Source organism: Anomaloglossus baeobatrachus, chromosome 4 (assembly GCF_048569485.1).
Source record: "Anomaloglossus baeobatrachus isolate aAnoBae1 chromosome 4, aAnoBae1.hap1, whole genome shotgun sequence".
Lineage (NCBI taxonomy): Eukaryota > Metazoa > Chordata > Amphibia > Anura > Aromobatidae > Anomaloglossus > Anomaloglossus baeobatrachus.
This window is the reverse complement of record NC_134356.1, coordinates 172,726,276-172,751,525: the sequence shown is the minus strand read 5'-3', so window position 1 is coordinate 172,751,525 and position 25,250 is coordinate 172,726,276. Positions and strand designations below refer to the sequence as shown.

The window sequence follows — 25,250 nt, the reverse complement described above, 5'->3', positions numbered from 1 at the left end:
GGCTCCGCCCAGCGGCTGTTCAGCACAGGGAAGGGACACTCCTCACTGAGGAAAGATTCCCTCCCCTGTATACCTCATTTGCCCTCCGGATCCCGCTCTCAGAGTAGGCCCCGCCCCCTCTCCTCGCTCCGGACGCCATTTTATCAGCGTTCTCATGCATGTCTGCATAACCACATTGTGACACTGGGGGCCTGGGCTGGGGGATCTGGAGGGCACAGAGATGTCTCTATGTAAACGGTCTGGCAAGCCACAACCTCCGGTTGTGGAGCTGCTTATATACTCTGTTTATATACTCTGCTAGGGGTCATTCTGGCCAGAGCCCCCACTTCTGCGGCATGTCTCACATCAGAGCAAGGCTGCAAGGCTGTTCTTAATATGCACTGCATGTAGGCTTGTACTGCCTGTACCGAGCACATAACCACATTGTGATGCCTGCTCTAACATAGTGGTGCCTCAGCCTTGAAGCTCATCCCCAGTGGTCCCTCCGGCTGCTCCGGCTCCGGTGGCTGAACCCCCGGCTTGGGTTGAATCCCTCTCTCCAGGGGACAGCTGTCCCGGACACTGCTGAGCATGCATCAGCCTCCTTCTCAGGGCGCTTCTGCTGCCACGGCTCGCTCAGCAAAGCTCACAGAGGATTCTTCATCTGGTCTCAGACCCCGTCCTCCTAAAATGGAGACGCAGGGTCCCCTTTCCTTCCTCGTCCCGCGGCTCTGATTCACGAGCTGACTCGCAGGACGAGGAGGATGCCTTTACTACGGGCTCAGACGCTACTCCATGTACCATTTTGCCCGAAGGTGACGCAGATGCTAATCATTTGATTGCGTCCATTATATTTGTACTGGACCTCAATCTGCCTGTATCAGGGGAGCAACCCCCTCTGGCAGAAAAGCATCAGTATACCTTGCCTAAGAGAACGGGGAGTGTGGTCTTTAACCACTCCAGTTTTTCAGGCCACTGTGACCAAACCCAGAGCCTGTCCTGACAGACGCTTCCCAAAGCGTGGTTCTGATGACCGTTCCCCTTCCACCAGAGGTGGTCAAGGAGTGGGCTCAATCACCATAGGTGGACCCTCCGGTGTCTAGACCTTCAGCCCGGACAGTTGTATCAGGGGCTGATGGCACCTCTCTAAGGATTCCACTGTCCGCCAGGTTGACCTTCTGGTCAAATCTGTATATGAGGCGGCAGGGGCCTCGTTCTCCCCATCTTTTGCAGCAGTGTGGGCTCTCAAAGCCATCTCTGCTTCTCTAGAGGAGATGCATTCCCTCTCCAGGGACTCTATGCCCGAAATGGTTGCCTTAACCTTCAGGCTTCAGCCTTTTCATCCTATGCCCTGTCTGCCATACTGGAGCTCTCACCGCACGGCGGTGGCTTCGGCTAATTTCCTCGCTATCCGAAAGGCTCCTGTGGCTTCGAGAGTGAGGCAGATGCTTCTTCAAAGAAGTTCCTTCGTGGGCTCCCTTTTGCTGGGACCAGACTATTCGGTGAATAACTGGATGAAATTATTAAGAAAGCGTCTGGCAGGAAGAGTACTTCCATGCCACAAACCAGGAAACCTGTCCAGGGCAGGAACCAGTCGAGGTTTCGTTCCTTCCGTTCCTCCAACTGGTCGTCTTCTAAGCCCTCGGCCTCGTCCACTAACTCAGCCAAGGACCGTGGACCAACTGGCGCACGAAGCCGCGTCCTCGGAAGACCGCAGGAGCTGCTGCCACTAAGGCAGCCTCCTCTTGACTATCTGGCCGCGCCAGCAACGTCCTTGGTCGGTGGCAGGCTCTCCCACTTTGGTGACGTGTGGGTTCAACACGTCTCCGATCAGTGGGTGCGAGATACCATCTCCACGGCTACATGATAGAATTCTATCCAGCCCGCCAAACAGATTTTTTCTGTCAACTCCCCCCTGCTCCAAGGCCGCCGCCTTCTCACAGGCCGTGGCATCCTTGCAGGCCAACGGAGTAATTGTACCGGTTCCCGCCCGGGAACGGTTCAGAGGTTTCTACTCAAATCTCTTCCTAGTCCCCAAAAAGGACGGTTCCTTCCGGCCCATCCTGGATCTCAAGCTTCTCAACAAGCATGTTCAGGTGCGGCATTTTCGCATGGAGTCTCTGCGATCAGTCATTGCCTCAATGACCCAAGAAGATTTCCTAGCATCCATCGACATCAGAGATGTCTATCTGCATATGCCAATTGCAGTTTCACACCAGCGTTGGCTACGTTTTGCAATCGGGGAGGAACATTTCCAATCGTGGCTCTTCCCTTGGGGTTAGCCACGACCCCTCGAGTATTCTCAAGGCCATGGCAGCAGTGGTTGCGGTTCTGCACCTCCAGGGGTTGGCAGTGATCCTTTTTTCCTGGACGGCCTTCTAGTCAAGGCTTCATCCAGTGCAGACTGTCATCGGAGTGCCTCGCTCACTCTCGCCACTCTAGCCAATTCGGGTGGCTTGTCTTTCTGTCCAAGTCCACTCTGACTCCGCTCACGTACCCAGGGATGCAATTCGAGACTCTGCCGGCACTTGTGAAGCTGCCCTTAGTCAAACAGCAGTCCCTCCTCTGGCGGTGGGCTCTTTGCTGAGGCCCCGCCGTCGTTCCATCAGGCACCTAATGCAGGTGTTGGGTAAGATGGTGGCGTCAATACAAGCGGTTCCCTTGCCCAGTTCCATCTGCGTCCTCTGCAGCTGGACATTTTCCGCTGTTGGAACAAGCGGACTTCCTCCTTCCACGGGTTGGTGGCTCTGTCGCCACAGACCAGGGGCTCCTTTCTGTGGTGGCTTTGGCCCCTCTCTCTTCAGGGACGCTCCTTTCTGGCTCCGTCCTGGGTGATCCTCACCACGGATGCCAGTCTATCCAGCTGGGGAGCAGGATATCTCCACCATGGAGCGCAGGGCTCTTGTACTTCGGCCGAATCAGCCCTCTCGATCAATGTGCTGGAAATCATAGCTGTGCTTCTAGCTCTCTTAGCCTTTCACCTCCTGTTGGCGGCCAAGCACATTCGAGTCCAGTCAGACAACGCGACAGCGGTTGCCTACATCAACCACCAGGGCGGGACACTCAGCCGCCTGGCAAGATTGGAGGTTCAACGAATCCTTCCGTGGACGGTGGACTCCAAGTCCTCCATATCCGCAGTCCACATCCCAGACGTGGAAACCTGGGAGGCAGATTATCTCAGCCGTCAAACCGTGGACAGAGGCGAGTGGGCTCTGCATCCGGCAGTGTTTCGGTCAATCTGCCGCAAGTGGGGCTCTCCGGACGTGGATCTTCGCTCCCACGATCCTCAGGTTTTTGCAGCAGACGCGCTGGTTCAAGATTGGTCCCAGTTTCGTCTGTCTTACGTGTTTCCCCCTCTAGCTCTTGCCCAGAGTCCTGCGCAAGATCAGAATGGAGGGCCGTCGGGTCATTCTCATTGCTCCAGACTGACCCAAGCGAGCTTGGTACCCTGGCCTGCTCCGTCTGTCCGTAGAGGTGCCGTGACATCTCCCGGACCGTCCAGACCTTCTTTCTCAAGGTCCGTCTTTCCGCCAGAATTCTGCGGCTCTCAGATTGACGGCGTGGCTTTGGAGTCCTGGATCTTGACGACTTCTGGTATTCCTCCTGAAGTCATCTCCACTATGACTCGGGCTCGGAGGTATTCCTTGGCCAAAATCTTTCACAGGACCTGAAAAAATTTTCCTGTCCTGGTGTCGCTCTTCAGGCCATGCTGCTTGGCCTTTTTCCTTGCCGACCCTTCTGTCCCTTCTACAGGCCGGTCTGCAGCTAGGACTATCCCTGAATTCCCTCAAGGGACAGGTCTCGGCTCTGTCAGTGTTGTTCCAGCGGCGTATCGCCCGGCTGGCTCAGGTGTGCTCTTTCATGCAGGGCGCATCTCACATCTTTCCGCCTTACCAGCGGCCTTTGGAGCCCTGGGACCTTAATCCGGTCCTCACGGCTTCTAGAAACCCCCCTTTGAGCCTCTTAGGGCGGTTTCTTTGTCTTGTCTTTCACAGAAAGTGGTTTTTCTAGTGGCCATAACTTCTCTCGGGAGAGTCTCTGATTTGGCTGCACTCTCTTAGGAGTCGCCTTTTTCTTTTGTTTTTTTATCAAGACAAGGTGGTTCTCCGTCCAACTCCGGACTTTCTCCCTAAGGTGGTTTCTCCTTCCACCTTAACCGGGACATTTCCCTGCCTTCTTTTGGGCCGGCTCCCGTTCATCGCTTTGAAAAGGCGTTGCATTCTCTGGATCTGGTGCGGGCGCTCCGGATCTATGTGTTTCGCACCGCTGCTCTTAGGCGGTGCACCTCTCTTCTGTGCTGACCACTGGTCGGCGTAAGGGCCTCTCGGTTTCTAAGCCGACCCTACCTCGTTGGATTGGGTCGGCCTTTTCCGATGCCTACCAGTGTACTCAAGTGCCTCCCCCGCTGGGGATCAAGGCACACTCGACCAGAGCTGTCGGTGCCTCTTGGGCTTTCAGGCACCAGGCTACGGCTCAGCAGGTCTGTCAGGCTGCCACTTGGTGCAGTCTGCATATTTTTTCGAAGCACTACCAAGTGCATGCTCATGCTTCGGCAGATGCGAGCTTGGGCAGACGCATCCTTCAGGCTGCTGTCGCCCATTTGTGAAGTTAGGTTTGGCCTACTTCTCAGTTTTCTGTTTATTCCCACCCATTGACTGCTTTGAGACGTCCCATGGTCTGGGTCTCCCATAAGGAACGATGAAGAAAAAGAGAATTTTGTTTACTTACCGTAAATTCTTTTTCTTATAGTTCCGACATGGGAGACCCAGCACCCTCCCTTTGCCTGTTGGCAGTTTTCTTGTTCCGTGTGTTTTCACCGGCTGTTGTTGTAGACAGAGGCTCCGGTTGTTCCGGGTTTTGCTCTGTTTTTACTTGTGGGTGGATGTCCTCCTTCAGCTTTTGCACTAAACTGTCTGGATATAGTCATCCAGGGGGTGTATATGCTCGGAGGGAGGAGCTACACTTTTTAGTGTAGTACTTTGTGTGTCCTCCGGAGGCAGAAGCTATACACCCATGGTCTGGGACTCCCATGTCGGAACTATAAGAAAAAGAATTTACGGTAAGTAAACAAAATTCTCTTTTTTGGGGCCTCACTCTGGATTCTCGCTCTCAGCTCTGCCTCCTACCTCAGGAGAAAGTATAATTTCTCAGAACACGAGTCTCCTCGGTCATCGCAAACCCTGTTCTCAGGCTCATAGAGGCCATGTCGTTACTGGGATCCCTAGTTGCATATATCCCGGCAGTCCCCTGGGCACAGTGGCATACCCGGGTTCTTCAAGAGGAGGTGAGGGCGCAGAGGTTATTGGGAGGGTGTTTGGATAAGCTCATCACCCTTTCTTTCCGCACTCTTCATTCCCTCCGCTGGTGGGTGCAGATCCGGGATCTGTCAGCTGGGGTTCCCTGGTCGCTTCCACTTTAAGATGTCATCACGACCGACGCCATTGCACTGGGTTGGGGGACTCATCTGAGAGACCAGGTGGTGCAGGGTCACTGGAGTCCTCTGGAACGTTGGGGCTCGTCGAACGCAAGAGAATTGCACACAATTGGAAAGGCTCTACACCCCTTCTTCCTCACCTAGTGGGTACACATGTCAGAGTATTCTCAGACAACAGAGTGGCAGTCTCCTATATCAACCACAGGGGAGCACTCGGTCTTCTTGCCTTATGGGGATAACAAACGCTATCTTTTCACTGGCACAAAGTCACCTTTCCTCCCTTACGGCACTTCATATACGGGGAGCGGACAATGTCACAGCCGACTTCCTGAGCAGGCGTCAAGTATGGCAAGGGGAGTGGTGTCTGCACAAAGAAGTCTTCCACCAGATAGTACATCTTTGGGGGTGCCCGACGGTAGACCTCTTTGCAACCAGATCCAACAGACAGGTACACCGGTTCTGTTCCCTCAACCCCAACAGACCTTGGGCAGTAGACGCATTTCAGGTTTCATGTGGAGGGGGTCTGCTGTATGTCTTCCCACCCCTGATATTGCTTCCGGCAGTCTTGAAGAAGGCCCGGGAGGACAAAGCCAGATTGCTCCTCATCGCTCCCTTCTGGCCCAGGAGGCCTTGGTTTTACTGGCTCCAGAGGATGTCAGTGTCAGACCCTTGGATCCTCTCGGAGAGGCTAGATCTGCTCTCAATAGACCGAAAACTAATTTCTCTAAAATCAATTTTTATTTATAAACATTAAAATGGTTAAATCAAGCCATATCTTATCATATATATAGCTATATCGGTCAAGTGAGCACACACCCGTCGTGCAGAGCTAGATGCACTCTGAAAGGGATATTAATCTAGGAGGGTGAGGGATAGCCCAAGGTGATTTTACTCGATGGTTCCAGGGATAGAAATGAGATGTTAAAGTAAGGGCCAGGCTATAAATCCCTAGTCTTTCTCCTTCCTGGCCGCAGAGATTAATACACCATAAGGTTTTGGACGCCCCCGCTCAGGGTCGGCTATCCCTAAGAAACCCTATACCTGACTTTGTGACGATAATTAACCCATAGCCCAAAGGGGTGTAAATAGTACTGAAGTCAGAGTGGTTCAGTCACACTAGGTGAATAGTCAGTACACTAGTAAATGTTAGGTATGATTTTTGGTCATAGAAAAAATTCCCAGTCGGAATATTTCTACACACACTCCCCTCTGATAATGTATTAACAAAAGGGGGGAGGGAGTTCTACAGGTAGCTACTTAGGACTGCTACCCAGTACAGTCGACCAACAAATTATTTTATGGACCCGTAGTTAATTAAATCCCAGTTGGGTAAACTTATCTTGCTGGAGAGTGAACTCCCAGAAGAATCCCGACGTGTTTCCCCCACTTTATTTGGGGTTCATCAGGAGATGTTACCACACTGTGAAAATTCACACATTCCAGGTCACCTTTTAGTTTTGTGTCCTGCAGACAGATCCCTTTAAGATGTTGTATAAGGTGATCAAATGGTCCTCCTGTCCTGTGCCAGAGGGGACCTCAGCAACCCACCCTGTCAGTACGGCGCTGAATAGGATCCGCCAAGATTCACTGGCTCAAAGTCACCTTTCCTCCCTTACGGCACTTCATATACGGGGGGCGGACAATGTCACAGCCGACTTTCTGAGCAGGCGTCAAGTACGGCAACGGGAGTGGTGTCTGCACAAAGAAGTCTTCCACCAGATAGTACATCTTTGGGGGTGCCCGACGGTAGACTTCTTTGCAACCAGATCCAACAGACAAGTACACCGGTTCTGTTCCCTCAACCCTCTCGACAGACCTTGGGCAGTAGAAGCATTTCAGGTTTCATGGGGAGGGGGTCTGCTGTATGCCTTCCCACCCCTGATATTGCTTCTGGCAGTCTTGAAGAAGGCCCGGGAGGACAAAGCCAGATTGCTCCTCATCGCTCCCTTCTGGCCCAGGAGGCCTTGGTTTTACTGGCTCCAGAGGATGTCAGTGTCAGACCCTTGGATCCTCTCGGAGAGGCTAGATCTGCTCTCAATAGACCGAAAAACTAATTTCTTTAAAATCAATTTTTATTTATAAACATTAAAATGGTTAAATCAAGCCATATCTTATCATATATATAGCTATATCGGTCAAGTGAGCACATGTAAGGCTGCAACCTGGTCCTCTCCTATGACCTTGTTTAATCACTATCGGTTGGATTTGTCTGCCACGGTGGATTTGACCTTTGGTAGAAGGGTACTAGAAGCTGTGGTCCCTCCCTGATGTTGTTCTTTAGAATCTCTCTGGTGGCGCTGTCGTGGTAGGGGAGGCGTAAATTGTTACTTTGGATTCCGCGGAAATATTAACCCTCCCTTTTAATTTCCTGTTTTGGTTGATGGTTTGGTGGGTGATTTAGGGGACCAATGGCAATAGAATATCCAGTTCCGTGTTTAGTACTTATTCACCCCCCAACATCTTTTTCCATTGGTGGTTTTGAGCTGGTGGTTACGGCTGGGAGTAAGTGTGGTTTGGGGTGGGGGGGGGCAAGTTAATGTTAATAGGTTTATTAGTGAAACACCATATTTTTGAGCTTCGAGGACCCCACCCAATATAAGTTGGGGGCTCTTTTGGTTTGGATACGTCGGTCTACGCGTTTCATGAGCTCTGCTCACTTCCTCAGGACCATATAAAAGACACCATCAAATCCTATATACAGCAGACATTGACCCCCGGCCACACACGGTAGATCTCCCGTCATGCACCGCCAGTTACACAGAACAAAGGAGCTCCTTTGTTCTGTGTAACTGGCGGTGCATGGCGGGAGATGTACCGCGTGTGGCCGGGGGTCAATGTCTGCTGTATATAGGATTTGATGGTGTCTTTTATATGGTCCTGAGGAAGTGAGCAGAGCTCATGAAACGCGTAGACCGATGCTGCAATAAAGTCACATAATCTGATGTCCTGGTTGTGATCACTGGCGCGGCTTTAGAAACCCGATTTCTACAATCTCTCTCTGTTATCAGCCGCTTGGGTTGCCGTGGCCGGGATCCATTGTTACATGTGAATATAGTAGTTGTGATTGTCACAACTACACATGGTGAGTAATATTGCTCCCCCTACCCGTGCCCTGCACCTATAAGGGTAAGACCCTATTGCGCTTAATTTCCACAGCTCCTGTTTGTATTGGTTTGGATACGGCGAGTTATGTGCCACATGCATTCTACATCGGAATAGGTGACACAGACTGCTGATGTGGTTGACCCTCAAGATAGTTTGAGAGACGTGGAAATTGGGAGTCTTGGCTTTATCAGGGATATGTGAGGCCTCAGGGGTTGTTTTAGCCTGGCTTTTTGTACCAGGTTTTCTTTGTAGGTGTTGGGGCTGGCTTTTGCCGGAAGTACTCAGTACGGTGTGTTTGGTTTGGGCTCCGGAGATGTAAGCTTACACGTGGGGTTGATGATTCAGGGGTTTTTAGGGATTTAGCTGGTTTTGGTTTGAAAGTGCAATAAGGCTCAGAATAAGGTCCCTGGGACAATCTAAAAAATTTGTCAGGGTGGACATGGTCGTACGGTCTGGTAAGAGATTGTCACAGATGGCCACCGGGTGGCGCAATAATAGCACAAAAATCCAATACCACCCATGTAACACAGCCTAAGCCTTAAAGCCTATCATTACTATTACCAACAGAGCTGACAGCCATGAATCATCGTGATCCGGACTCACCCATAAAGTGCACTTGTACCTGGATGTGTTGAGTCGCTCCGACGCGCGTTTCATATCCGGCTTCCTGGGGGGAGGGGCGCAGGGGTTAAGTGTAATGTGCATGTTTTTATATGGGGTGTCTGGGGCGAGATCGTTGCTGTTTAGGCGCGTGCAGGGGGCTGGATGCCGCACATAGAGTCCGTCTCATCCGGTCATTTCAGAGGAGGCACGGATCGTATGAATACTTTCGCTGACGTCAGTTAACCCACGCCTCCCCCTAAGGAATCTTCCTCTTTGGGGACACATGCTGAGGCTTCCCTGCGCATGCGCTCCCAGTGGGACCACATCTACTACTGGCAAGTGAAAGGGCACAAACAGGGTCGTAAGAAAAGAACGAGAATCAGCCTAAGCCTAAAGAATATGACCTTGTATAGTCCTTAAAAGATGTTCTAGATGGGTTTGAGATAATAATCAATAACTTAAGCTGACGGTCTCCTTTTTTTATCAGCCCCAGATCCCCGAGAGTGGAGCCCCAAAGGGTCTGTGCGGTTTCTTCCTGAAGGCCTTGTGCGCACTGGGAAATGGAATTTTCTTGAGAAAATTCCGCATGCTCTCAAAGATTACCGCACCCGCGGTAAAAAACTGCGGGAAACCGCACCCGAAAACCGCATGCGGTTTGCCGTGGTTTGCTGCGGTTTTACCGCGGTATTGTTCGCGGTATTGCCGCGGTTTTGCCGCGTGCGGGTTGGGATGTGCTTTATTGCATTCAATGCAATAAAGCACATTGAAAAAAAAAAAAAAAAGTCATTTATTTCTGAGATAGTAGATAGACAGAAGAATAGATAGAGGGATAGATAGATAGACAGACAGATAGAGGGATAGATAGAGGACAGATCGCTGCATTTCCCACGGTCGGCAGTGAGTTCACATTACCGGCCGTGGGAAATGACCGGTAATTACCTCTGCTGTCTGCTGCTTTCATTCAGCGCTGTGTCTGTGACAGTCGCGGCTGGATGGAAGCATCGCAGGACCTGTGGATTACGCCGGAGCGGTGGATTACGCCGGAGCTTTGGTGCGGGAGGGGTTAATAAAATGGTGAACGAGGCTTGTTTGTTTTATTTAAAATAAAGGATTTTTCGGTGTCTGTGTTTTATTCACTTTACTTATGGGTTGATCATGTCAGCTGTCACATAGACGCTGCCATGATCAAGCCTGGAGTTAATGGAGGTGGTCCTCCCCCATTAACCCCTTGTATTACCTTGCTGCCACTGCTACACGGCGGCAAGAAGAGCCGAGGACATGCCGGTGCTGCCGCATAATGGATGCGACAGTCCCGGGGCAGCTGCGGCTGATATTCTCGGCTGCCGGAGGGGGAGTGAGGCGGGGAACATTAACCCTGCCCCTCTCCCTCCCCAGCCTGAGAATACCGGGCCGCCACTGTGTGCTTACCTCGGCTGGAAGGTAAATATGCAGCGGAGCCCACGTTCTTTGTTTTCTATATTTCCGTTTTCTTTTTATGTGTGTTCTATGTGTCTGTGTCTATGTGTTCTATGTGTCTGTGATGTCTGTGTGAGTGTGATGTGTGTGTGTGTTTACTCTGCACGGCTTCCTCTTCCTGTAATGACATCACTTCCCTGCAAACCGCAGACAAGCGATGTACATTACCGGAGGTAAACCGCGAAATACCGCAGGGAATAACGCAGGAAAACGCAGTGAACCGCACAGAATTTGCTGCCTGCGTTATTCCCTGCGGGATTTCACGATTAACATTGGAGTCAATGGAGTGAAATCCCGCAGCGACGTGCGGAAAGAATTGACATGCACTTGTTTTTGCTGCGGGATTCCCGCAGCAAAACATGCAGCTGTCAAATTCCGCCCAGTGCGCACAGGATTTTTTTTCTCCATAGGATTTGCTGGTGATTCACTGCAGAGATGTTATGAACATTTTCTGCAGCGAAACATGCAGCAAATCCGCGGAAAATCCGCGGCAAAATCCGGTAAGTGCGCACATAGCCGAAAGCTGCCAAAGTAGTCTGCCATCTTGTGTTTCTTCTTCCTGCTCCGCTGTTATACAGCCAGCTGATTCAGAGAGTCCGGGGTTAAGTGCTGAAAATTCTCCCTGCACTTTTTAAACCGTCCAATTATAGATGAGGAAAAACCTCAAAACAGCTGCTTCCAACTGGTTCTTCACCTGACAGCTGATTCAAAACTTCTCTCAAATATCACTAAAAATATGTTAACCCTATCATTACTGTTGATGAAAGAAACAGGATTAAAGGGGAAGTACACATAAAAGCTTTATCATACCTATACTATTATAGGGTCTGTGCAACCATGAAGTTACCAACCTAAGGTGCTATGTGGGCCTATCATTATGCTCATCTGAAAAATTTAGAGTGCTGTTAGGCTATCTCCTCCATTCTGTCAGTCCCTGAAAATTGTACTGCACTTAGATGTTTTCTGAGTGTGGTCCAATTTTTTCAACAGACCCATTGGCTTGCATGGCCGAGTGTGATCCGATTTACAGAGGCAAATCGGGCATACTGCATTCATTTTCATCAGATAGACTCGGACCAAGGAAAAAATCGGGCATGTGCATGGCTCCATAGAATAACGTTTGTCCGAGTGCGATGCAATGTTTGGTCAAATCGCACTTAAACGAAAATACAATCTTCTGCACCTTGCCTTACATGTAGTGCACCAGGCCGGCTATAGGAGAATGGGAGTGTGAGTGGTCGCTCATCAGCATTTTGCACCTGTACTGCCTCTCCATATGTTGCTTGTCTGCAGTGTATTGATGATATAACCATACATTGGCAAGTATGGCTTCTTATTTTTCTGTCATATTGATAAATAACTTCCATCATTTCCATTTTTACCAGAAATGAAGTCAGAACTCAGTGTCTTAATGGAACGTCTGAAGGTTCAAATGGACGATCCTGAATCCCAGAACGAGACCTTGGTGGCTGTGCGATCGATTTGCCAGGAGAACAGTAAGAAATATAAAATATATATATATATATTTATATATAATCTAAGCGTATGTGTATGTGTGTGTATGTACCTCCGCTAAAGGAAGTCGCATTTACAATCACAAAATTTTGCACTCTCGTCATGTGACTCAGGGAACATCATAGACTATTCTTTGAGGGGAAAATGTAACCCTCACTTTACCGTTATTCACCAAAAATCCTGCTTACATTAAAGTCAATGGAGCTGGGAGCTACATGTCATTAATAGGAGCTGTGTTTGGTTGCTATAGGCAACAAAGGACATTCTTAGTATAAGAAGCTTATGTGTGAGGTGATGTGATATCCGTGGAGGGACAGATAGAGACAGAGAGAGACAGACAGGGACAGACAGGAAGAGATGAAGAGGGAGAGACGAAGGGACAGAGACAAAGAGGGACGGGGATAGAGGGGTATGTGGAGAGAGTGAAGGAAGGGAAAAAGAGAGAGACAGACAGGGAGAGACAGAGAGCGAGACAGCAAGAGAAAGAGAGAGGCAACAGAGAGACAAAGAGAGTTAAGGCCGCTTTACACACTGCGATATCTGTACCGATATCGCCAGCGTGCGTACCCGCCCCCATCGGTTGTGCGACACGGGCAAATCTCTGCCCGTGTCGCACAACATCGCCTGGACCCGTCACACGGACTTACCTTCCCTGCGACGTCTCTGTGACCGACGAACCGCCTCCTTTCTAAGGGGGCGGTTCGTTCAGCGCCACAGCGACGTCACAGCAGCATCACTGAACCGCCGCCCAATAGAAGCGGAGGGGCAGAGATGAGCGGGACGAACATCCCGCCCACCTCCTTCCCTACGAATTGTGGCCGGGAGGCAGGTAAGGAGAGGTTCCTCGTTCCTGCGGTGTCACACGTACCGATGTGTACTGCCGCAGGAACGAGGAACAACTTCGTTACTGCTGCAGTAACGATATTTGAGAATGGAAACCCATGTCACCAATGAGCGTTTTTGCGACAATGCAAAATCGCTCATAGGTGTCACACGCAACGGCATCGCTAAAGCGACCGGATTTGCGTCACAAATTCTGTGACCCAACGAGATCACTTGAGCGATGTCGTAGCGTGTAAAGCCCGCTTTAGAGACAGACAGAGAAACAAAGAGACAGAGAGAGACAGCAAGAGAGAGAGATAGAGAGAGACAGACAGAGAGAAACAGACAGAGACAGACAAACATACAGAGAGACAAAGAGAAACAGACAGAGACTCAGAAACAGAGAGAGATGGATAGAGATACAGAGAGAGAGAGACAAAGAGAGATACAGACAGAGTTAGAGACAGCCAGAAAGAGAAATAAAGAGACAGAGACAGCCAGAGATATATACATATATATATATATATATATATATATATATATATATATATATATATATATACAGAGAGAGACAGACAAACAGACAGAGACACAGAAACAGAGAGAGATGGATAGAGAGACAGACAGAGAGGGAGACACTTAGGGGTACTTTGCACACTACGGTATCGCAAGCCGATGCTGCGATGCCGAGCGTGATAGTCTCCGCCCCCGTCGCAGCTGCGATATCATTGTGATAGCTGCCGTAGCGAACATTATCGCTACGGCAGCTTCACATATACTCTCCTGTCGTGCGACGTCGCTCTGGTCGGCGAACCGCCTCCTTATTAAGGGGGCGGGTTGTGCGGCGTCACTGAAACGTCACACGGCAGGCGGCCAATAGGAACGGAGGGGCGGAGATGAGCAGGATGTAAACATCCCGCCCACCTCCTTCCTTTCGCATAGCCGACGGGATCCGCGGTGACGCAGGTAGGAGATGTTCCTCGCTCCTGCGACTTCACACACAGCGATGTGTGCTGCCGCTGGAGCGAGGAACAACATCGGACCGTCGCGTCAGCTTAATTATGGAATTCGCCGACGCTACACCGATGATACGATTATGACGCTTTTGCGCTCGTTAATCGTATCATCTTGAATTTACACACTACAATGTCGAGAGCCACGCAGGAAGTGCGTCACTTTCAACATGACCCCACCGACATTGCACCTGTGATGTCGTAGTGTGCAAAGTACCCCTTAGGCTGCTTTCACACATCAGTTTTTTTGCATCAGGCACAATCCGGATTAAAAACCTATGCAACGGATGTGTTGAAAAAACGGATCCGTTGCATACGTTTTTCCATGTGGCCCGCCCGTTTTTTGATGGATGCGGCTTGATACTGAGCATGCGCAGTTCAAAAAACTGCATCCGGTTTACTGATGCGGTTTTTGCCGCAGGATGCCGCATCCGTCGTCCATAGGCTTGCATTGTAAATCGCGCCGCATCGCGCCTGATCCGGCGCCATGCGGTTTTTTTTGCCGCACAAAAAATCGTGCCAAGCAACGTTCCATCCGGCCGTCGCATGGGCTAATGTAATATGCCGCAACTGGCAAAAACCGGACGCAACGCAAGGCCATGCGGCACAATACAGCGCTAATGCAAGTCTATGCGGAAAAAACGCAACCGGAGGCAAAAAAAAAATTGCGTTTTTTCTGCAAAGCACCGTATTGTGCCGCTCAGCAAAAAACGGATGTGTGAAAACAGCCTTAGTTACTATCCCGGGCCCGTGGCGAACAATACCGCTAGTATGCGTCACACACACATACCTTCCTAACGACGTCGCTGTGGCCGGCGAACAAACTCTTTATTAAGGGGGAGGTTCGTGCGGCGTCACAGCGGCATTACACAGCGGGCCACCAATAGAAGTGGAAGGGTGGAGTGCAGCCGCATGAACGTCACTCCCACCTCGTTGCCGGAGGACGCAGGAACGCTGCTGTTCGTTGTTCCCGGGGTGTCACACGTAGCGATGTGTGCTGCCTCAGGAACGACAAACAACCTGCGTCCAAAGTGAGCAACGATATTTGGGAAAGGAACGACTTGTCAACAATCAACGATTTTTTCCGTTTCTCGGATCGTTAGTGGTTGCTCGTAGGTGTCACACGCAGCGACGTCGCTAGCTACGGCGGATGTGCGTCACGAATTCCGTGACCCCAGCAATATCTCATTAGCGATATCGTTGCTTGTAACGGGGCCTTTAGCGATTGAGAGCTGGGGATTGTATTCATTTTTAGTAGGCATTCTGCAATACTTCAGTTTTCCTGTAGAGGCGCTGCAGGCAGCATCCTACTTAAACAACTCTGTATCTAAAGACCCTAAGGCTATGTTCAGACACTGTGTTTTTTACCCGCGTTTTTGCTGCAGAAATTTCTTGAGATATTCTTGTAACCTTTCTGCAGGCATTTCCCAGCAAAACCTATGGCAAAAAAAAATTAGCTGTCCGCACACTGCGTTTTTTTCTTAAGAAAATTTTTTCAGTAGATTTTCTTTAGAAAAAGAATGAGCATGTCACTTCTTTTCTGCAGCTAACTGCGTTATTTCACTCCATTGACAATCATGAAATAGCGCAGGAATAACGCAGGTAGCAAGTGATGTGCGTTATTCCTGTGTTATTCCTGCGTTATTCCCGCGCTATTTTGCGTTTTCGGGACATAATGTACATGCCTGCCCTTAGTTTTGCAGGGAAGCTATGTCACTAGGACAGGAAGAGGAAGAAGAAGAGAAAAATAAAAGCTTGTGCTCCGCCGTATTTTTACCGTCCAACCGAAGTAAAGACACAGCGGCGGCCCGGTATTCTCAGGCTGGGGAGGGCGAGGGACAGGGTTAATGCCCCCCCCTCCCGCAGTCCAGAATATCAGCCCACCGATGCCCCGGGACTGTCGCATCCATTATGCGGCAGTCCCGGCGTGTTACCGCCTCTTCGTGTTGCCGTGATGCAGTGGCAATCAGGGTAATATGGAGTTAACGGCAACCAATAGCTGCCGCTAAGTCCAAGATTAGTAATGGCATCTATTATCTATCTATTATCTATCTATCTATTATCTATCTATTATCTATCTATTATCTATCTATTATCTATCTATCTATTATCTATCTATCTATTATCTATCTATCTAACTATCTATTATCTATCTATTATCTATTATCTATCTATTATCTATCTATCTATCTATTATCTGTCTATCTATTATCTATCTATCTATCTATTATCTATCTATATATCCATATATTATCTATCTATCTATCCCTCTATCTATCTATATATTATCTATCTATATTTCTTTGTCGCTCTATTGGGAGACCCAGACAATTGGGTGTATAGGCTATGCCTCCGGAGGCCGCACAAAGTATTAAACTCAAAAGTGTTAAGCCCCTCCCCTTCTGCCTATACACCCCCCGTGCTCCCACGGGCTCCTCAGTTTTTTGCTTTGTGCGAAGGAGGTCAGACACGCACGCACAGCTCCACAGATTGGTCAGCAGCAGCTGCTGACCATGTCGGATGGAAGAAAAGTGGGCCCATATAGGGCCCCCAGCATGCTCCCTTCTCACCCCACTCTTGTCGGCGGTGTTGTAAGGTTGAGGTATCCATTGCGGGTACGGAGGCTGGAGCCCACATGCTGTTTTCCTTCCCCATCCCCCTCAGGGCTCTGGGTGAAGTGGGATCCTATCGGTCTCCAGGCACTGAGACCGTGCTTCATCCACAACTCCTGTGGAGCCTGCTGGATAGGAGCCGGGTATCGTTCAGGGACATGGCCCTGCTACTTGGAGGTACTCTGTATCCCTGTGGGGACCGCGCACAGCAACACTCCAGCTTTGCTGGGTGTGCTAGTGCACCGGGGACCGCGGCGCTGACCGGGTTAATATGTGCCATTACACACTCAGCGTTGCTGAGTGTGTTTATGTATAGGGACTGCCGCACTGACCGCCGCTGCCAGAAACACTGCGGCGCGGCTGGGACTTGTAGTGCGCCGGGGACTTCCACGCCGGCCGCGCTTTTACGGCGGCCGCGTTTATTACTAGAGTCCCCGGCTTTTTGCGGCCTAGTTTCCTTTCCTCCCGCCCACAGCCCTGACAGGCAGGGGAAGGGCGGGACGCTGCACAGAACGAGCAGCACTGAGGGCTGGAGCATGCTTTGCATACTCCACTCCCCTCACTGTGCACAGTGCAGGCACCAGTTCCCGCTCTTTCTGGGTCACGCCCACGGCTCCTTCCTCTCCTCAGGACGCATTCCTGTCAGCTCCTCGGACGCTGCAGAGGGGGACAAAATCTGGGAGACCCAGGCAGGGACTCTGGTGGCCTCACAACCGCTTTAAGCGGGTGGTAAGCGGCACCTGTGGTGCTAGCCCCATTGTGCAGTAGTGTAACATTATATGTTTATTTTACACTGTATAGTGCACAGTTGATTTCTGGCTATATACCCTATTGTGTTGCTCAGGGAAGATATTAGCATGGCGCCCACGAAAGGCAGGGGTGCCAAAACACAGACTTATTATGTTGCCTGCGCCGCATGTACGACCCCGCTACCGGCAGGTTCCACTGACCCCCATTGTGTGCACTGTTCGGCCCCTGTGGCACTTGCTCAGCCAGAGCCTCTGCTAGGGGGGGCCCAGGGGGAGCCACCTGCTAACACTGTTCAGGTGACGGGGACGGAGTTTGCAAAACTCTCTGAGACTATGGCTAAGATACTGGAAGCCTTGCAGTCCAGGCCGGTATCTCAGCACAGGGACTCTGTTGAATCTTTGTTCCCTGGCCCACCTCAGCTGGACCAACAATGTCCTCCCGGGGTATCTCATGGATCCCAAGCTGAGGGTTCTGACACAGACCCCAGCCCCAGACCGACTAAGCGAGCTCGCTTAGATTTTCCCTCGACATCATCATATTGTGCAGGGTCTCAGAGGGGGGAATCTCTGGTTGATGATGCGGAGACAGCTGATCAGGATTCTGATCCTGAGGCCGCTCTCAATCTTGATACTCCGGACGGGGACGCCATAGTGAACGACCTTATTGCGTCCATCAATCGTATGTTGGATATTTCTCCCTCAGCTCCTCCGGCGGAGGAGTCGGCTTCCCAGCAGGAGAAATTCCGTTTCAGGTTTCCCAAGCGTACACCGAGTATGTTTCTGGACCACTCTGATTTCAGAGAGGCAGTCCAGAATCACCATGCTTGTCCAGATAAGCGTTTTTCTAAGCGCCTTAAGGATACACGTTATCCCTTTCCCCCTGACGTGGTCAAGGGTTGGACTCAGTGTCCCAAAGTGGACCCTCCAATCTCCAGACTGGCAGCTAGATCCATACTTGCAGTGGAAGATGGGGCTTCGCTCAAAGATGCCACTGACAGGCAGATGGAGCTCTGGTTGAAATCCATCTATGAAGCTATCGGCGCTTCTTTTGCCCCAGCATTCGCAGCCGTATGGGCGCTACAAGCTATCTCAGCAGGTCAAGCGCAAATTGACGCAGCCACACGCACGTCCGCGCCACAGGTGGCGTCCATAACCACTCAGACGTCGGCATTTGCGTCTTACGCTATTAATGCTGTCCTGGACTCTGCGAGCCGTACGGCGGTCGCAGCCGCCAATTCGGTGGTTCTCCGCAGGGCCTTGTGGCTACGGGAATGGAAGGCAGATTCTGTTTCCAAAAAGCGCTTAACCAGTTTGCCAATTTCTGGCGAACGATTGTTTGGCGAGCGTTTGGATGAAATCATCAAACAATCCAAGGGAAAGGATACATCCTTACCCCAGGCCAAACCGAACATACCCCAACAGAGGAAGGGGCAGTCGAGGTTTCGGTCCTTTCGGGGCGCGGGCAGGTCCCAATTCTCCTCGTCCAAAAGGCCTCAGAAAGATCAAAGGAACTCTGATGCATGGCGGTCTAAGTCACGTCCTAAACAGACCACCGGAAGTGCCGCTACCAAAGCGGCTTCCTCATGACTTTCGGCATCCTCACTCCGCATCCTCGGTCGATGGCAGGCTCTCCCGCTTTTGCGACACCTGGCTGCCACGGGTAAAAGACCGTTGGGTGAGAGACATTCTGTCTCACGGTTACAAGATAGAGTTCACCTCTCGTCCCCCGACTCGATTCTTCAGGTCATCCCCGCCTCCCGAGCGAGCCGAGGCTCTTCTGCAGGCGCTGGGCATTCTGAAGGCAGAAGGAGTGGTGGTCCCTGTTCCTCTTCAGCAACAGGGCCAAGGTTTTTACTCCAACTTGTTTGTGGTCCCAAAGAAGGACGGGTCTTTCCGACCTGTCCTGGACCTGAAACTTCTCAACCAACACGTAAAGACCAGGCGGTTCCGGATGGAATCCCTCCGCTCCGTCATCGCCTCAATGTCCCAAGGAGATTTCCTTGCATCGATCGATATCAAAGATGCTTATCTCCACGTACCGATTGCTCCAGAGCACCAGCGCTTCTTGCGCTTCGCCATAGGAAACGAACACCTGCAGTTCGTAGCACTGCCGTTCGGCCTGGCAACAGCCCCACGGGTTTTCACCAAGGTTATGGCTACTGTAGTAGCGGTTCTCCACTCTCAGGGTCACTCGGTGATCCCGTACTTGGACGATCTGTTGATCAAAGCACCCTCTCTAGAGGCATGCCAACACAGCCTCGACGCTACCCTGGAGACTCTCCAGAGTTTCGGGTGGATCATCAATTTTCCAAAGTCAAATCTGACACCGGCCCAATCGCTGACATACCTTGGCATGGAGTTTCATACCCTCTCAGCGATAGTGAAGCTTCCGCTGATCAAGCAGCGGTCACTACAGACAGGGGTACAATCTCTCCTTCAAGGTCGGTCACACACCTTGAGGCGCCTCATGCACTTCCTGGGGAAGATGGTGGCAGCAATGGAGGCAGTTCCTTTCGCGCAGTTTCACCTGCGTCCTCTTCAATGGGACATCCTACGCAAATGGGACAGGAAGCCGACGTCCCTCGACAGGAACGTCTCCCTCTCGCAGGCGACCAAAGCTTCCCTTCGGTGGTGGCTTCTTCCCACTTCATTATCGAAAGGGAAATCCTTCCTACCCCCATCCTGGGAGGTGGTCACGACGGACGCGAGTCTGTCAGGGTGGGGAGCGGTTTTTCTCCACCACAGGGCTCAGGGTACGTGGACCCAGCAAGAGTCCTCGCTTCAGATCAATGTTCTGGAAATACGGGCAGTGTATCTTGCCCTGAAAGCGTTCCAGCAGTGGCTGGAAGGCAAGCAGATCAGAATTCAGTCAGACAATTCCACAGCGGTGGCATACATCAACCACCAAGGCGGCACACGCAGTCGGCAAGCCTTCCAGGAAGTCCGGCGGATTCTGCTGTGGGTGGAAGCCACGGCCTCCACCATCTCTGCAGTTCACATTCCAGGCGTGGAAAACTGGGAAGCAGATTATCTCAGTCGCCAGGGCATGGACGCAGGGGAATGGTCCCTTCACCCGGACGTGTTACAGGAGATCTGTTGCCGCTGGGGGGTGCCGGACGTCGACCTCATGGCGTCCCGGCACAACAACAAGGTACCGGCGTTCATGGCACGGTCTCAAGATCCCAGAGCTCTGGCGGCAGACGCCTTAGTTCAGGATTGGTCGCAGTTTCAGCTCCCTTATGTGTTTCCTCCGCTGGCACTGTTGCCCAGAGTGTTACACAAGATCAGGGCCGACTGCCGCCGCGTCATCCTCGTCGCTCCAGACTGGCCGAGGTGGTCGTGGTACCCGGATCTGTGGCATCTCACGGTCGGCCAACCGTGGGCACTACCAGACCGACCAGACTTGCTATCTCAAGGGCCGTTTTTCCATCTGAATTCTGCGGCCCTCAACCTGACTGTGTGGCCATTGAGTCCTGGATCCTAGCGTCTTCAGGGTTATCTCAAGACGTCATTGCCACTATGAGACAAGCTAGGAAACCAACGTCCGCTAAGATCTACCACAGGACGTGGAAAATTTTCCTGTCGTGGTGCTCGGCTCAGGGTATTTCTCCCTGGCCTTTTGCCTTGCCCACTTTTCTGTCCTTCCTTCAATCTGGACTGGAAAAGGGTTTGTCGCTCGGCTCCCTTAAGGGACAAGTCTCAGCGCCCTCTGTGTTTTTCCAGAAGCGCCTAGCCAGACTTACACAGGTACGCACGTTCCTGCAGGGGGTTTGTCACATCGTCCCTCCTTACAAGCGGCCGTTAGAACCCTGGGATCTGAACAGGGTGCTGATGGTTCTTCAGAAACCACCATTCGAGCCAATGAGGGATATTTCTCTCTCACGCCTTTCGCAGAAAGTGGTCTTTCTAGTAGCAGTCACTTCACTTCGGAGAGTGTCTGAGCTAGCAGCGTTGTCATGCAAAACCCCTTTCCTGGTGTTTCACCAGGACAAGGTGGTTCTGCGTCCGGTTCCGGAATTTCTCCCTAAGGTGGTATCCCCCTTTCATCTCAATCAGGATATCTCCTTACCTTCTTTTTGTCCTCATCCAGTTCACCAATGTGAAAAGGATTTGCACTTGTTAGATCTGGTGAGAGCACTCAGAATCTACATTTCTCGTACGGCGCCCCTGCGCCGCTCGGATGCACTCTTTGTCCTTGTCGCTGGCCAGCGTAAAGGGTCACAGGCTTCCAAATCAACCTTGGCTCGGTGGATCAAGGAGCCAATTCTCGAAGCCTACCGTTCGGCTGGGCTTCCGGTTCCCTCAGGGCTGAAGGCCCATTCTACCAGAGCCGTGGGCGCGTCCTGGGCTTTGAGGCACCAGGCTACGGCTCAGCAGGTGTGTCAGGCGGCTACCTGGTCGAGCCTGCACACTTTCACGAAGCACTATCAGGTGCATACCTATGCTTCGGCGGATGCCAGCCTAGGTAGACGAGTCCTTCAGGCGGCGGTTGCCCACCTGTAGGAAGAGGCCGTTTTATGGCTCTCTTACGAGGTATTATTTTACCCACCCAGGGACTGCTTTTGGACGTCCCAATTGTCTGGGTCTCCCAATAGAGCGACAAAGAAGAAGGGAATTTTGTTTACTTACCGTAAATTCCTTTTCTTCTAGCTCTAATTGGGAGACCCAGCACCCGCCCCTGTTTTCTTCAGCGCTCTATTGGGAGACCCAGACGATTGGGGTATAGCTACTGCCCTCCGGAGGCCACACAAAGCACTACACTAAAAAGTGCAAGGCCCCTCCCCTTCTGGCTATACCCCCCCGTGGTATCACGGGTTCTCCAGTTTTCAAGCTTTGTGCGAAGGAGGTCAGACATCCACGCATAGCTCCACAGATTTTAGTCAGCAGTAGCTGCTGACTATTTCGGATGGAAGAAAAGAGGGCCCATATAGGGCCCCCAGCATGCTCCCTTCTCACCCGTGGATGGTGTTGTAAGGTTGAGGTACCTATTGCTGGTACAGGGGCTGGAGCCCCACATGCTGTTTTCCTTCCACATCCCCTTGTAGGGCTCTGTGGAAGTGGGATCCTGCCGGCCTCTAAGCTCTGACGCCGGGCTCCATCCACAGACCCATAGCACCTGATGGATTCGGAGCAGGAGTACAATCAGGGACATGGCCCTGCATCATACAGGTACTCTGTGTCCCCGGCAGGCACAGACACACTCCGGGCTGGCTGGGTGTTGTAGTGCGCCGGGGACCGTAACGATGGAGTTGGTGTTCCTGCAGTTTACTGGGGGACTTTTGTGTTGTGGGAACGCAGCGCCGACCCCCACTGGACCGGCGGCGCTGCTGTGACTTGTAGTGCGCCGGGGACACGCCGACCGCGCTTTTACGGCGGCGGCGTTTATAAATCCAGTCCCCGGCTTTTGCGGCCTAGTGCCGCTTCGTTCCCGCCCCCACCCTGTCAATCAGGGTAGGGTTGAGACGCTGTTTCACGGCAGCGACGAGGGCTGGAGCCTGTTTTACATGCTCCAGCCCTCTCACTTGGCACAGAGGGAAGCAGGCTTCCCGCTCTTAGTCAGGAACGCCCAGGGCCCGCCCCCCCTCCTCTCCAGGACGCCGGCAGCCATTACACGTGCGGTCTGGCTGGAGGAAGGACGCAAGGCTCTGGGAGACCTGGACTAGGGGGCTTTTGGAGACCACACACCCGCTCTTAAGCGGGCGGTAAGCGGCATTTCAGCTGGCCCCTCTAGTGCCTCAGTGTGTATTGGTGTACTGTGTCACCAGATATATATATTTATTTATTTCTTGCACTGTGAGGTCGCTTCCTGGCTGGATACCCAGATCGCTCTGAGGAGGCAGCAACATGTCATCCACAAAACGCAAGGCTGCCAAGGCTAGGGCTGGGTGCACTGCGTGTGCTGCATGTGGGGCTGCTCTACCAGCAGGTTCCAAAGACCCCCATTGTGTGCAATGCTCAGATCCGGTGCTGCTTCGCCAGCCGGAGTCCGGAGAGGTAGTGACCCAGGCTGAGACGCTTGTCAGTCCTGCCCCGGTGTCAGGGACAGACTTTGCAGTTTTTGCTGATAGAATGTCTGTGACTATGACAAAAATCCTTGAATCTTTGCAATCCATGCCTGGGGCTCAGTCTATGGACACGGCGAGGTCTCTGTCCTCCAATCCCCCTCAGTTGGATTTAATCCAGACTGCAAGGGGGTCCCCGGCTTCCCAGGCTGAGTATTATGACTCAGATGATGGCCCCAGCCACCCTAAGCGAGCTCGCTGGGAAAGACCCTCAACGTCATCACACTGTTCAGGGTCTCAGCGCAATCAGTCGCTCTGTGATGCGTCTGAAGAGAGTGATCAGGAGTCTTATCCTGGAACCCCTCTCAATCTGGATACCCCGGATGGGGACGCCATGGTAAACGATCTTATCTCAGCCATCAATAGACTGTTAGATATTTCTCCCCCAGCCCCTTCAGCAGAGGAGGCAGCTGCAGAGCAGGAGAAGTTTCGTTTCCTATATCCCAAGCGTAAATTGAGTGCTTTTTTGGATCACTCTGATTTCAGAGAGTCAATCCAGAAACACGACGCTCATCCAGAAAGGCGTTTCTCTAAACGTTCTAAGGATACACGTTTTCCTTTTCCCCCTGATGTGGTCAAGCGCTGGACCCAGTGTCCAAAGGTAGACCCCCCGATTTCCAAGCTTGCAGCTAGATCCATAGTTGCAGTGGAGGATGGCGCTTCACTTAAGGATGCCAATGACAGACAGATGGACCTTTGGTTAAAATCTGTCTATGAAGCTATCGGCGCGTCGTTTGCTCCAGCATTCGCAGCCGTATGGGCACTCCAAGCTATTTCAGCTGGTTTAGCAAAAGTGGATGCTATCATACATCCAGCGGGGCCGCAAGTGGCGTCCCTTACCGCGCAGATGTCTGCGTTTGCGTCTTACGCTATCAATGCGGTGCTAGAATCTACCAGCCGCACCTCAATGGCGTCCGCCAATTCGGTAGTTTTGCGCAGAGCCTTGTGGTTAAAGGACTGGAAAGCAGATGCTGGTTCCAAAAAATGTTTAACCAGCCTGCCTTTATCTAGAGATAGACTGTTTGGCGAGCCATTGGCTGACATCATTAAACAGTCCAAGGGTAAAGACTCTTCCTTACCCCAGCCCAGATCAAGCAAGCCACAGCAGAAAAAATGGCAGCAGAAGTTTCAGTCCTTTCGAGGTTCGGGCAAGACACAATTCTCCTCGTCCAAAGGGACTCAGAGGACGCAAAGAGTCTCAGATTCCTGGCGGGCTCACGCACGCCCCAAGAAAGCAAATGGAGGAACCGCTTCCAAAGCGGCTACCTCATGACTTCCAGCCCCCCCCCTCCGCATCTCCGGTCGGGGGCAGGCTCTCCCGCTTTTCCGACATTTGGATGTCACAGGTCAAAGACCGGTGGGTGACAAACATTTTGTCTCGCGGGTACAGAATCGAGTTCAGTTCTCGTCCTCCAGCTCGGTTCTTCAGAACCTCCCCACATCCAGACCGAGCAGATGCCCTGCTGCAGGCGGTGGACTCCCTAAGAGCGGAAGGAGTAGTGGTTCCTGTACCGCCTCAGGAACAAGGGCGAGGGTTTTACTCCAATCTCTTTGTGGTTCCAAAAAAGGACGGCTCGTTCCGTCCTGTTCTGGATCTAAAGCTGCTCAACAAACATGTGCACGCCAGGCGGTTCCGGATGGAAACCCTCCGCTCTGTCGTTTCCTCAATGTCTCAAGGAGACTTCCTTGCCTCAATAGACATCAAAGATGCTTATCTCCACGTGCCAATTGCTACAGAACATCAACGTTTTCTACGTTTTGTGATAGGAAACGACCATCTTCAGTTCGTAGCTCTCCCATTCGGCCTGGCGACAGCCCCCCGGGTCTTCACCAAGGTCATGGCGGCGGTGGTAGCAGTCTTGCACTCTCAGGGACACTCG

The 25,250-nt window shown here is 51.8% G+C and overlaps 1 protein-coding gene across 1 annotated transcript in view; it reads left to right on the top strand.

The window, feature by feature from the left end:
* LOC142302350 (telomere repeats-binding bouquet formation protein 1-like) overlaps positions 1–25,250 on the top strand; it is a 117,791-nt gene that overhangs the window by 1,916 nt on the left and 90,625 nt on the right. The window contains exon 3 of the mRNA XM_075343409.1: positions 11,983–12,093. Coding sequence (XP_075199524.1) covers positions 11,983–12,093 — 111 coding nt within the window. The remainder of the gene's footprint in view (positions 1–11,982; positions 12,094–25,250) is intronic.